The sequence below is a fragment of the Bos javanicus genome, chromosome 3, assembly GCF_032452875.1.
Source record: "Bos javanicus breed banteng chromosome 3, ARS-OSU_banteng_1.0, whole genome shotgun sequence".
NCBI classification, from domain to species: domain Eukaryota; kingdom Metazoa; phylum Chordata; class Mammalia; order Artiodactyla; family Bovidae; genus Bos; species Bos javanicus.
In genome coordinates this window covers 58,504,778-58,519,388 of record NC_083870.1, presented here as the reverse complement: position 1 = coordinate 58,519,388, position 14,611 = coordinate 58,504,778, and the positions used below count along the sequence as shown (strand labels likewise).

The window sequence follows — 14,611 nt, the reverse complement described above, 5'->3', positions numbered from 1 at the left end:
AAGTCTTTTGCTCATTTTTACTTTGGGTTTCTTGAGGGTTTTTTGTTGTTTTTGGTTTCGGGTTTTAAGGGTTCTTCATATACTTTGGATAGTAATCCTTTATCGAACATATAATGCCCAGTTATTTTCTCCCATTCAGTGGGATGTCTTTTTACTATTTTGATAGTGTCCCTTGCACAGAAATTTTAAGTTTTGCTATAGTCCAGTTTATTGTTAAAGCAACTGTGCTTTTGGTGCCCTATCCAGGAAATAATTGCGAAATCTAATGTCATGAAGCCTTTCACCTAAGTTTTAAGAGTTTTGTAGTTTTAGCTCTTACATTTAGGACTTTGATACATTTTATGTTATTTTTAAAATTTCTGATATTATCCCAAATGTTGTTTACAGTAATAGTTTTCATCATTTTGAGTCAATTTTTGTATATCATGTAAGATAAAGGTCCAACTTCATTCTTTTGCATATGGATATCCAGTTTTCCCAAAACTATTTGTCGAAAAAACTGTCCTTCTTCCATTGAATGGTCTTGGCACCCTTGTTAGAAATCAGTTGACCATATGTGAGAGACTTTCTATGCCATGACCTTATTTTAAGTAGGAAATAGGCCCTATAATCCTTTTATAGGTATGTAATAGATACTTTCTAGTAGTGCAATGTACCCAGTACAGAAGGTCTAAGAGAAAGAGGCTGTCCTACATAATGAAAGGGTATGGTTAAAAAAAAGCACCAAAAAAGATATTAAAGCACATTTTTATTAAAGATAGGTAAGTGTGGTTTGATGGTATGTTTATAATGGATGTACATGCTTTTCAATATACCAAAAGGTATAATATTTTTAATGTTTAACATTTCTCTGACAAGGAAAGTCTGAACTTAGCCTATTTTAAATGGCAAAAGACTGTATTTGTTTTCTTGAATGTTGCTTTAACGACTGGTAAATTGAATTCTTTTAGGTCCCAACACATTATATTTAAGAATGGTGAAAGAAAATCAATGAATTATTAAAAAACATGTAATTTCTATGAAACAGAAACAAAGTTTTTATAATTTAAAACAGCAGCAATTTCAAAAGATTTGCTGAATTACAACTTTACAAAATATATATACACAAAATATCATTCCAGATGATCATGGATTTTTTAAAATAGTATATCACAACCCCTAAACTCTAACCCAAACCTACTACTGGATGTAGCTGGCCTATAATATTTTTTACAGCAATTTAAAACAAACAATAAAACCCCCTCCCAATTCTCTTGTGCTTAAGCACAGGTTACAATGTGCTGGCTTTGATTTTATACCCACAAAGAGAATTTTAAAATAACTTCACATAAATAATGTTTTACTTGTTATTAAGTATATGACCAAACAAATTAAAATAAGTACTAACAACCAAAACATATATTGATGTAACCAGTACATACACTCTTAAAGAATGACAAAGACGAATAAAGAAATAAAATAGTTTATGAAAGCCACAAGCACCTTGTTTTAGAAAGAGCACCAAGCAACACAAAAAGGCAACACGTAAGAGGTAGTGTACCACCGGCTAAGATGTATATGCCCACTGGGGACCTGAATACAGCTTAGTATTTGGGAAAAGAAGACGTATTAGACTGTGGCTTGCAGTTTTTAGACAGAAGCATTGCACATTTGGGAGCATTAGCCAGTATTGCTCCATAGTGCTTTGCATCTCCAGCTGTCTAATGGGTACTTTGCTCTCAGACAGTCAAAAAATATAGAATACCCTGAAGAATTCCATGTTTATAAATGTTCAGTTCTAGGGAATTCTCTAAGAAAGCTCAGATCAATATAATTTTTTAAAGAATTAAATACTTTATCAGTTATAGTCCTTTAAAAAATGCCTTGTCTCCTTCTTAGGAGGAAGTCTTTTCTTCCTGAGATTCTTTAAAATTTAGCCAATGCTTTATTCCATGTATTTCATGATATCCAATAGTACCTTTCTGTCTATATTTTCCCCTCTGCAACAATTACCTGGCCAACAGCATGCATTCTGAACTAATTCAGAGACCTTAGAGAAAGCATACGGAACTGCTTTCAATGTAGTACTTCCGTTCGGTTTTGAGATGAGGAAGTTTTTGTACTTCTATTACTGGAAGTTGACTAGGGTCCTGGGTGTGAAAAAGGAATTTTGCCTTATGCCAGCTGCCATCTTGAATCTGAAAAATAAGAACAAAATGCTTCGATCTGTAATTTTTCCGTTAGCAGTAGACAATGTCTTTTCATAGATAGTGTAGATTTAAGGATTAGAAATAATGAATAGAAAGTGCCTAGAATAATGCCAGGCACAGAGTAAGTGCTCAATGAATGGGTAACAGTTACTATGAATAACTGAAAATATATGCTTATTCCATTTTCTAGATGGCATTGTATATTCTGATTTTTCTTGAGGCTTCCTGTTTCTGTTGTCTGTGGATCATTGGACCAGATATGCCTGCGTCTAATGTGAGTAATAACCATTTTGTTTTCCTTTATTTGGGACTGATGCTTCAGGATGGAAACTTGTCTTGGATGAGAGGGAATGAGCCTGCTTACTGTCTCTGTACTCTAGGCAGGAAATATGCAGAATCCCTTCAGTACAAGTAAATTATAATTATGTTGAATTATCTGTTAGGTTTCTTTTTTTCTATTCTGTGGTTACTGTTTATATAGTTTCATTCCTCCTTTCCTTTCTTTCTAGGCCTTTCTGTTTCCTTTTATTACTGTATGCTCTTTTTTTGGAGGGTAAATTCTATTATAAAATAAAAACTATGCTCTGATTAAGTTTCAGGAAGACAAAATAGAGAAACAGTTAACTAGCTTTGTGAAGATTTTTATACAGAGGTTTATTCATTTACTCATTCACAGAATTATCATGGTATAAATTTTAGAATTTGAAGGAACTTTGGAGATTATTGAAGCTATCAATTCCATTTTAAGTTAAGGCAATAGAAGCTCTCAGAAAATAAATGGCCAAAGTCATAACCTTGGGGTAATAACTAGGCTGGAATTCTCTGTAACTTCATTAAGTCTCAAACAATATTTGTTGAAGACTAGGTATTTTTGGCACAGTTGAATAAAATGTAATCCTCCAGTTTCTTACAGTTCTTGAGAAATACGAAGATGAGTAAATTCTGGCTTCTGAGTTCTTGCAGCTTATAAATTTAGTCAGGGAGAGGCGAAACAAACAGCTGTAATATAAGGCCATGTATGACATGCATCATAACGAATATAAAGAGTGAATGCTGAGTTCCTCATTTCCAACTAGAAGAGTCAGGGTAAAGCCTTGTATATTCAGAATTGAAGATAGGCCTTGAAGTATGCCTACAATTTCCACTTGGTTAGAGGAGTAGAGAACAGCATTTCAGAGAAGGGGAATGACATGAATAGAAAAAAGCAAAACAGTTGCAAAGGTAGAAGGTGGTTGTGAAAATAAGCCTAGCATGGGGTTTAAGTGCACAGATTTTGATAGACACCCAGGTATAGGTATTCCCACATAGAAAATGTGAATTAGTGAGGATTAAGTGAGCTTTCAGTTAAAAGTCCCTGGTAATATAGTGTGGCATTGCCTTTGGAACTGTACACACTTAGGGTTGATTTCTTGCTCTGCTGTACCTTGAACAAGTTACTTAACCTCTGTGCCTTCAGTTTTTCTTACCTATAAAATGATACTAATAGTAACTTCTTTATAGAGCTGTTATAATTAAATAATGTATGTAATACATAGTAACTGTCATCTAATAAGTCCCCAATAATTAGAAGTAGGAATTGTTGTTGATATTATTATAAATAGATCAGTTTGACCAGAGTTCAGGGTACACAGTCAGTGAAAGCCCAAGCTTGAAAAATAGATTGGAGCCTGACTATTCTAACTGCTGCTGCTGCTGCTAAGTCGCTTCAGTCATGTCTGACTCTGTGCGACCCATAGACGGCAGCCCACCAGGCTCCCCCGTCCCTGGGATTCTCCAGGCAAGAACACTGGAGTGGGTTGCCATTTCCTTCTCCAATGCATGAAAGTGAAAAGTGAAAGTGAAGTCGCTCAGTCGTGTCCGACCCTCAGCGACCCCATGGACTACAGCCCACCAGGCTCCTCCGTCCATGGGACTTTCCAGGCAAGAGTACTGGAGTGGGGTGCCATTGCCTTCTCCTTCTAACTGCTGGTAAGTTTTGATTGTGTCTCAGAAATAGTAATGAGTCACCAAAAGTTTCTGGACAAAATTGTGAAAGTTAATTTTGTTGGTAATGCTGATTTCTTCACCTACAGAGAGTGAGCCATATATTTCTGACTATTTGTTTTATGATTTTTCAAATATGCAAGTGTAGTTTATCTGAAAGTGAAATGTGAAAAAGTAAAGCACTCTAGTTGTAAAAAACTAAAACACTCTAAATATAAGACATTTTAAATCATGGGCTTCAAAAAAAAAAAAAAATCATGGGCTTCATGATACACAAGAGCAGGAGACTAAGCTCCTTAAAGAAGTTAATGATATGTAAGTGGATAACTATAATAGGGGTCAGCAAACTCCAGGTTTTGTGGGTCATATATACTTGACTCTGCCATATACACTTGACTCTTGACTCATATACTGGACTCAGTGTGATAACAGCCCTAGATAATAAAGAGATGAATGAGTGTGGCTGTGTTTCAGTAACATATATTTAGTAAAGTGAATGCTGGGCTAGATTTATTCTGTGGATTGTAGTTTGCCAACACCTGCTCTACAATACAATGTTTTAATATTATAAACTCTTCATTAGTATTTAATTTTAATAGGAAAAATGGGCTATGATTCAGATATTGATTTGTAGAGTCAAACTGCCATTTTGCCCATTATTTGGCATCAGGTATGGGGACTGACAAAATATGAAATAAACCTGACTGGCCTCTATAACCTGTTTTTCATCAAGTAATGAGATGCAGAATCACAGTGGTAAAAATATACAAAAGAAAACATTTGTCTATAGGCCCTTATGCTCCGTCTGCTATCATCTATAATTATTTCATATGGGGAATAAAAATTAATACATTAATGACACCTGTTTTGCATATAAAACTTCATTGATGATCAATGGGTGTGACAAAAATTGATATAAATGAATAATTGATTATGAAAAATGTATGGTTATTACACATTAGGCACATTAAAACTTATTCTTCTGTAGCTGCAATTTACAATGTCTTACTCTCATATTAATTATACAGTTTTACTCATGTTAATTATATATAGTCTTATCAATTTTAAGTTAGTTATATTGAATAATTCTAAACATGCCATTCCCTTACCTTGCAGTCATTTGAAAGCACTTTAGGTTCAAGTAGAGTGTTTTCTTCAAAAATCTGACCATTCCATCCCTTGAAACCAAGAGTCAATCCTGAGCCACTTGTCTGAGGACTTGTCCACACTGGAGTGTTTAGACAATGAATGGTGATGATATGGGTGGCTTCTGAGCTCAGTAAATGAAGGAAGTTCATCTGGACTTTCCCGATTCCAAACTCCAACTAATGTCATTGAAACAATATGCAAGTTATAAGATATGGCAACTGAAAAATTTATAGTTTGGAGAAACTTGAAGAAAGCCCTCAAAAGGCAGTCTTGAGAAAGCTACTTTTTAGGACATTTAAGTGCCAGTCAGTGGTGTACTGGTAAATGCTTAACCACTGGCCCTTGCAGGGGTGGGGCAGGAGGGCACCCCCGATTTATAGCAATTTCTGAATTTCCATAGTTGTAAATACTTCTACCATGGCTGGTTTTAGGCTATCAAGGTGGTGTCACTTAATATGAAATTCACAAGAGATCTTAACAATAAATAGGCTCTCCTGAGCAGTATGAGCTGGCTTTAGCATATCACTAGGCAACTGCTGCTGCTGCTAAGTCTCTTCAGTCGTGTCCAACTCTGTGTGACCCCACAGACAGCAGCCCATCAGGCTCCTCTGTCCCTGGGATTCTCCAGGCAAGAACACTGGAGTGGGTTACCATTTCCTTCTCCAATGCATGAAAGTGAAAAGTGAAAGTGAAGTCGCTCAGTCATGTCCGACTCTTAGCGACCCCATGGACTGCAGCCTACCAGGCTCCTCCACCCATGGGATTTTCCAGGCAAGAGTACTGGAGTGGGGTGCCATTGCCTTCTCCCACTAGGCAACTAAATATGACTAAAAAAAAAATAGTTTGCATAATGTCATTTAAGGTGCATTAATAATTTGTTGTGGATTATTGCTTAAAATTTCTTTCATAAAAATCTGAAATTCTGTCTGTGCTTTCATTTGAAGATTTATTTTTTTAGTTTCCAATGATAAATTAAAAGTTGTGATAATTAATTGGTTGAATTATTTTAATTATGGAGCCTTTAAAGACAAAGAATCTTAATCTTTGTGTTAGCCAACCCCTGCAATGGCACCCCACTCCAGTACTCTTGCCTGGAAAATCCCATGGATGGAGGAGCCTGGTGGGCTGCAGTCCATGGGGTTGCTAAGAGTTGGACACTACTGGGTGACTTCACTTTCACTTTTCACTTTCATGCCTTGGAGAAGGAAATGGCAACCCACTCCAATGTCCTTGCCTGGAGAATCCCAGGGACAGGGGAGCCTGGTGGGCTGCTGTCTATGGGGTCGCACAGAGTCAGACACAACTGAAGTGACTTAGTAGCAGCAGTGCAGTTTTGGTCATACAGTTAGTTGTTGATAGCTGTTTATTGCATGAATGAATGCATGAACAAATACTAACTAATAAAGTGAACAATGTAGGGTAGTACTGGAGCAAGAAGTGTCTAGATTTGGACAAGGAAGCAGATTTTTCTGTAGCTTTAGATATCATCATCATTTTAGCATTATTTAAACAGAGGTATGGTCATAACAAATGAATAGAAGTGGTTCCTACTGAGGAGTTTATACTAATCTCCAGTCACCAAATCAGAATATCAGTTATAAGGTAATAGAACAGCAGCAAAAAACTGTAGGGAATGAGAAGAAAGGCAAAGGTTGGGGGGTGAGGCATAAGGATGAAAACATGGAAGGATCATCATGAGGAGCATTAGAGCGGAAGCAGTTCACATTCTTTGATTTTGCAAATAAGAACTACAAACCTGTGAAATACGGAGCCTTTCTAAGCCCAGTTTCCTTATTGGCAAGTTTGGGTGTAACCCCAATACAGGATTGTTACAAGGGTGTGAGTTGTCAAGTGTCATTTAGTGAGCACAGTGCCTGGCAAGGAGTGGGCTTTCTGGTGGTTCACAGTATCATTTCCCAGGTTTTCAGAGGAACAGAAATTAGAATCCAGGTCCCTGATTCCAAGTCTACTATTCTTTCCATTACCCGTGCAGTCTTTCTCAGGTTCAATTTATGGATGGGAGAAATGGGGGAAGTGATTCAGCCAAGGAAAGAACTGGAATATGGCTCCTTCACTGATTCTTCTTTGAAACCCAGGGGCATGAGGGTGAATATGTGGGTTGTTTGGAAGCAAGGCGATCTTACTGCTCCTCATTAGCATTACACAGACTCCACAGGAATAGAAGAGTCCTCCCCTGTTCTGCTTTGGGCAACAGTGGTGAATGCCTAATGAGATGAGTGGATGAAACACCCCGGTTAATGAGGGGGAGCATTTCAGGAGAAGACGACAGTCTAGTTCTAAGCAGTTGGAGAGACTGACACACTGTACTTTTTAGCTTCTGCCTTCTTATGGTGGAAAAAACACACAGTAGGTCCATGTATCAGTTCTTTGTCAACGAAAAATTAGTTCTTGGGAAAACCAGAAAAAGAAAAAAATGCAGTTTTGTTTTTTTTGATATATGTTATGGGTAGAACTAAGCTTTAGGATTGAGAAATGCTTGTTACAATACCCAGTGTTATACCAAACTAACTTTTGTTCATTCTAAACATTTAGTTTATATAATTATACGTATAAGATGTTTTAAATACTACCCAGTGGATATTTCAGGGAGGTTATTTTTGTTCCCAATCACCAAAAATAGCAAGTTTTGTGGCAGAATTCTTCTTTTAATGATGATGATGTCATTTTCAGTAAAAACTTTAGGTAACTGATTACTGAATACAAGCACTGCAGCTGTTTGGGAATTTTCTAATGAATGCATGAGCATAAAAACATATGTTTTACATTTTTAAAAGGGATTTAAAAAGCATAGTCAGTAGAGTAAGCCAAACTAAGCCAGTCATAAAAATACGTAATCAAAATGTCAAGAATTAACAGGATTAGTTTTAAAAACCAAAAAGTTTCTTTCTCATATATGGTAGAGAATATCTTGCTTCTACTCATAAAATCATAATTATTTAAAGTGGAAGATTTTTTAAAAAATCACTATTTACTGATAGTGGGCAAGTACCAGTATATATGCCAAATTCAGAATTTACCTTTGTCACAGAGATAGGAGATAAACATGTCTGACCACCAGCACTGAAATTGCAGAAAACCTCAATGGCATCTGAAGGGCATCCAAGATTTGGATCAATCCAGTATTTTCCTGTTTATTGTGAAACAAAAACATTTAAATGACATGCTAAAATATTTCTGAACAGTCCTTAAAAAGTATCATACTTAAAAAACTTAGAAGTTTATGAAGATCATACATTTAAATCAATACATTTAGTGAAAAAGTAAAAGCTGCAAGCATTATGTTAAACTGATAGTGAAAATACTATATTTTTCACATACCTATCAATTTAAGGCCATTTCATAATTTTAATAAAAAATAATTGAATGGCTATATCTGTTACTTCATGCTATAGATAAGATGAACTCAGCAACTTAAGTGAATTGTCTACAAAGTTAATAGAGAAGCTGAAATTAATGTAGGATAGGTGTGTATTTTTGTTCTATGTCCTTACAGAGCTTAAAAATGAATATATATATTTTAAAAATAGAAACCTCTTTAGTCTCCCTGAGGAAAAATATATCTTTGTTTAATTGATAATTAAAAAGAATAACCATTTTTGTTTCCAGAAGAAAAGTGTACAATTAAATGGTTATTTTTGTGCTTTCTTTTCAGATTTGTGAGTGGAAAAGACTGAAGTCTCTATAGCTAGTGTAAGCCTGCCAACCTTTGCATCCATTGAGTGGCCAGGAGAATCAAATGGGGCATAAAGTTGGACTTTAGGACATATTCAAACTGAAAAGTACTGGGGTAGCATCTTAATTCTGGAATAACAGGCTCAGAATATTCAAACAGCACCTTATTCTAAATGCAAAGAGTAGGAATTTTTGAATGAGATGGCCCTGCCTTCTTGCATTAAAAAGGCAAGACAAAACACATAGTGTTTGTTAAAGGCCATTTTCTATAATAGGTAGAAAACCCTTGTTTGTTTCATTTTTTTTCCCATAGCAAAGATTTCCTCTTGCTCATTCTGGGCTTGCCCTGGTCTGTCATTGTAGATTTACACACATCCTCGACCATTCCCCCTCTACTATTCTTCTAATCCTACAAAATGAAAACTTGAATTGTTGCTTCCAAGAGTAGGGGACTATCTCTATTGCAGTGGTTTTCAGACTGGTGACGCTGTTAAAAGAGCTGGGCCCCACCCCTAGAGTTACTAAATCATTACATTTGGGATGGGGCTTGAGAATCTGCATCTAATTCTGGTTCATGGATGATATTTGGAGAATCACTGATCTATATTGAAATATGGAAGAAAAGGGTGAAAAAGTCCTAATATCACCTCTGTATCCCATTTCCCACCCCGCCCCGATTTCCTCAGAATGTTGGACATTTTGTAGTTTGTAGAAATTACAGCTGGCTTTTTAAAAACCAGGATCTGATGCAGGCTTACAGTCTTAACTAGTGAGGCAGACATATATCTTGACTCATCATCTCCTCTCATTCAAGAAATAGTTTCCTCTACTATGTGGGCGAACATATAAGCTTTATAAAAGGTTTTCCATCAAGCAAGAGCTCATTCTTATATGGGTTGGAGTGCTTTGAACTCAGGCATTGTTGTTTACCGGTGAATTGGTAGGGGGCTTCATTTTTTTTTTTTTGGATATAAGCATTAGACCATAATACATCTTTTGTAGGCCTAAATGCTTGAACTCAAAATTGGCTGTCTCCCGAGAACACTGCTTCCATGCGAGCCCTTTCTGCCACAGCCTCTATAGCATTGTGCCTGAGTCAGGAAGGGGCCTTTCTTGCTCCTTGTTGCCACTTACAGACCATTATCCCTGCTTTCAGTCTGAGAACACTCCGTGGTAAAATTGTTGTCATCTCACTCTATCGCCTGTCACCTGTTCCTGTTGCCATCATCAGCTTTATTTCTTTGATTTTAGCTTTTGGCTAGCTCTTTATGACCTAATTCGTGGTGATTTTACATCCATGTGGTTGATATCTGTAATATTCTGACCTCTACTCAGTTCCTCCAACTCTTTCCCACCAATATTTTTGTGCCCTTCTCCTGTTCTGTTTCCTTTCATCATTAACTCCCAAGGCCATGCCCTAGTCTTTTTTTAGGTTTATTACCTACAGCTAGATCTCCTCCATGATTTCACCTCTCTTCTCATTTTGGCTCATTCCCTCTAGTGTCCTGACTCCAGTAATTCTTTGATCCCATCATTTTTACTCCCAGAGAATAGCCCTTTGAAAGCCTGAATCCCCACTATCTGTGGGCTTCGGATTCCAGCCTTTGATCTCCTATTTGCACTACTCCATTGCTGGATGCACCCAGGGCAAAAGCAGCTGTAAGTGTGTGCCCATTTGTGCTGTGTTCTTCAAAATCCTTACTACTTTGTCAGTATTTTATGTTTTTTAACTTTTTAAAAATTTAGTTAGGCAAATTGAATTACCTGCTTCATAACTGAGAGTGGAAACTCTCCAGCTCCACCATTTTCTCTTAAAACCTGATACAGTTTTAACTGCTACCATTCCTCTAAACTGCTCTTGCAAAGAGCATCAAAGAACTTCCCATTACTAAATCTAGTAGCCTTTTTCAGTCCTCACCTAACTTGACATTGGCCAAGTAGATCCCTGCCTCTTCAGGCAAACATTTTCTTCACATTCATCTACTTTTTCTCCTATCTCAGTGATACCTTCTTCTTAGCTTTCTTTGCTAGTTCCTCCTCAACTCCCTGATCTCTAAACATGGAAGAGTTCTAAGGCACAGCTTTTAGAACTTTTAAAAAATCTACTCTTTAGGTAGTCCTAGAGAGTTTCAGGGCACCAGATGCTATTTATATGCAAATTACTTTATATATTTTATCCATAACCAGGGCCTCTCTCCTAACCTCTCTCCTGAATAGCCAACTATTTACTTGACATACTTCCTTGAATGTCTAACAGACATCTCAAACACATCCAAAACTGAACTCATCTTAATTCCAAACTTGCCTCTCTATCTGTATAGACAGCAATTCCACTCTTCTAGTCCTTTAGTCAAAACTCTTAGCGTCATTCTTTACCATTCTGTTTCTCTCAAAATCTATATCTGAATTATCAACAAAAAAACCTGTTGGCTCTACCTTAAAGCTTATCCAAAGATTTAACCATTTCTTACCACTTTCCCACCACTAACTCTAGTCCAAAACATCATCATCCCTTATTGGATTAATTTTGTAGCTTTCTCAATGGCTCCTTCTACCCTGCCCTCATTATATTTGCAATACATCACCAAGAGTAACATTTTCAAAATTTAAGTCAAGTCTTGTCATTCCTTTGCTCTAACTCTTCTAAATCTTTCCATTCTATTCAGAGTAAGAGCAGGAGTCTTTTGATTAGCCTATAATATCCTATATAATCTGGTTTCTTGACATCTTTCTGACTTCATTTCCTACCATTCTTCTCCTTATGAACCTCTTCCAGTCACCTGAACCTTCTTGCTAATAGGACATGCTAAACACAGGTTCAGGGTCTTTGCATTTGTTCTTTCTTCCTGGAAAGCTCTTTCCCCCAGATTTCCGGTGGCTTCTTCCCTTACCTCCTCCTGATATTGCTCAAAGATCACTTTCTCAGGGATGATTTATCTACCTACTCTATTTAAAACTTCACCCTCAACCCTACTTTCTATCATATCCCCCCTTCCCTGTTGTTTTGTGTTTTTCTACTGCACTTACAATCTCCTAGTGATGAAAGTATTTTTGGGCATAAATACTTTCCTGATACCTTGCAAGCCACACAACTTAGCTATTTCTCCTATGAGGAAGGCAGACCTTGAATTAGATTTTAGTAATTGGTATGCCCTATAATGTCTTTGTTCCTTTCAGTTCTATAGAATTACATTTTTATACCCTCAAATATAGGAAAGAGTCAAATTTGATTATGATGGGCAGCTATAACTAGAAATATTATTTGTTTTTGTGATAATCTAAGGCAGGAAACATCTATAGAGGTTAGCATTTTATTAATATAAATAAAACAAATATGTTTGCTATACTTCTAGAATGGAAGATGCTTTTGGAAAAATATGTATTTATACATGTATATTTGTATGTAAACACATGTGTATAAAAAATAAAATATGCACTACTGTCCATCCTACAGAATTAAGTAACTTATTTTCAAATCAGCATATATATCATTGTATGTTAGGACTAGAGTTTTTACCGAAAATAACTACTCATATTGATTGTATAGCTGACTATATAGACCCCATCAAAATTAAAATTAAATGACATATTGTAGCAGACAGGGTTTCTCTGTTGATCATCAGATAGTAATGGCTCCTCCATTTGCTTTAAACCTTTTGCTTGATGACTCTATTTTTGCAACTCTGGCTAATGGATTTTGAGGTATCAATGTGAGGACGAGACGATTCCAAGCATGACAAGCCTCCATCTTTACAGTCAGATTCCAAAATGAGGCATTTAAATCCCATTTTATGTAAAAATTAATTTTAGGGAGTGTAGTAGAGGGGGGAACTATGATCTCTTTCTTCATGTTGCCAACTCTGGTGGTCCTGACAGATAATATTGTCTGTTAGTTCAAAAGTTAACCTTTCCTATTTTTTATTTTTAACATGTATTCCAAGCACAGAGTATACGCGAGTGACATAGATGGGGTAAGAAAATCTGGGGATATGTCAGATTTTGTAGTAGAAGATCTTTATAAAGCAAACCCTTAAAAAAAGGATACTTTGATATCAGAAATCACATTTACCTTAAGAAGTACGTATTTGGTTCTTGATGACCTTAAAATGCCTCTGCCAGGGTTTTATCAAAAATCATAAGATTTGGCATAAACACGCTCGAAATCTCAAACACACTGAAATGATGAAATGAAATATCACAGTTTAACGAAACCAATAACTTACCGTCTGATACTTTGTGTTCACAGTTAAGCAAATCTTTGCAGATTTGTGCTGGATTATCTCGTGTGCCAAGAGGATGCTTGATGGTGTGTAGTAAATTGCCAAGATAGTTCAAGGTTTTGAAGATCTGTGCACTGTGGTCAATTAAAGTCACTTCAGTATTCTGGTAGCTCTGCCAAGTCATCATGAAAATCATATTAGCAAAGAAGCATAGAGTAGTCATTACCAGTAGGTAACCCAAGTGATCAACAAAGATCAAGACAGAAGAAAAGTGTACTCCTATTGTGTGCAGTGAGTTGAGAGTAGGATATAAAGAACAGTTTATATTTAACTATAAGCATATTTGTGTTTTGTTAATCTTGATCCCAACAAGAGGTTAAATTCACACTCAAAAGTCTACTTTTCAAGCTGACATAAAACTTAACAATTACTATCCCTATAGCATAATTTAAAAAAAAAAAACCTATATACAAGGAATAAATAGAGCTTAAAAAAATGAATAGTGATGATAGATAGACGCCGTTTTAAGAAATGACTAACTTCATTTAACTATTTTCTTCCGTAATACCAAATTCTTATTTTGAAAATCCTTTGACAATATTTTTGTTTTAAATGTTTTCCTTAAAAATCTTATGGATGTATTTCTATTTATTAAAATTGTTTTCTTTGTCCTTAAAAATGGTTTCATTACTTTTAATCTCTTGTAAATACAGGCCTTGAGATAAAGTCACATTTTGGCCTTTGAAAAAATATTTCTGTTTACTTTGTAGATTGAGTGTGCCAATGTAAATAAAGGCAGATATATTACCTCCATCTGTAGGGCAGTATGTGATTCAATCAAGGCTTGAATAGCAGCATTGATATCCATTTGTTTCTGTGTAAAACAAAACCATTTGAGATTAGCAATAAGATCAACACTGAGTGCTCTAAAGGCTATAAATTCTGAAAGCACTGCTGTTAAAGCATACTAGACTTATTATCTGAAAGGGGTTTGTAACTCTTATGGTTAGACTGATCTCACAAATATTGCCTAGCTATCTGAAAGGACAATATGCTGCCTTCATCCAAATTTCAAGTCTCCTAATTAAAACAGGACCAAAGTCCAGAGTTCGCAAATGAAAAACTACTTGTCTCTACTGCCTGAAAACACACACAAAAGTTAATTACATGGAAGAAGAATGAAATATGATCCCCTCCGTTAATAAATTGTAAAGTGAAGAATAAATAACTGTAGTAATTTTTAACAGTTACATTCTTGGAAGAAAAATAGAATAAAATATTACTATCCTGAGGTAGTCACCACATTAGTTTAATCTGATACTTCTGCGGTCTTAAAAACAATTTCTGAAGTTGGAAAATGTGTCATTAGTCCCAAAA

At 35.9% G+C, this 14,611-nt stretch overlaps 1 protein-coding gene across 3 annotated transcripts in view; it reads right to left on the bottom strand.

Annotated features, from left to right (window-relative positions):
- Positions 1–730: 730 nt before the first annotated feature.
- Positions 731–14,611, bottom strand: part of COL24A1 (collagen type XXIV alpha 1 chain) — a 398,952-nt gene continuing 385,071 nt past the window's right edge. For all 3 annotated transcript variants that reach the window (XM_061411389.1, XM_061411390.1, XM_061411391.1), the window contains exons 57-61: positions 14,043–14,108; positions 13,238–13,406; positions 8,360–8,469; positions 5,282–5,497; positions 731–2,177 (exon numbers count right to left, since the gene is read on the bottom strand). In XM_061411389.1, the coding sequence (XP_061267373.1) occupies positions 2,031–2,177; positions 5,282–5,497; positions 8,360–8,469; positions 13,238–13,406; positions 14,043–14,108 (708 nt within the window). In that variant the 3' untranslated portion in view covers positions 731–2,030. The remainder of the gene's footprint in view (positions 2,178–5,281; positions 5,498–8,359; positions 8,470–13,237; positions 13,407–14,042; positions 14,109–14,611) is intronic.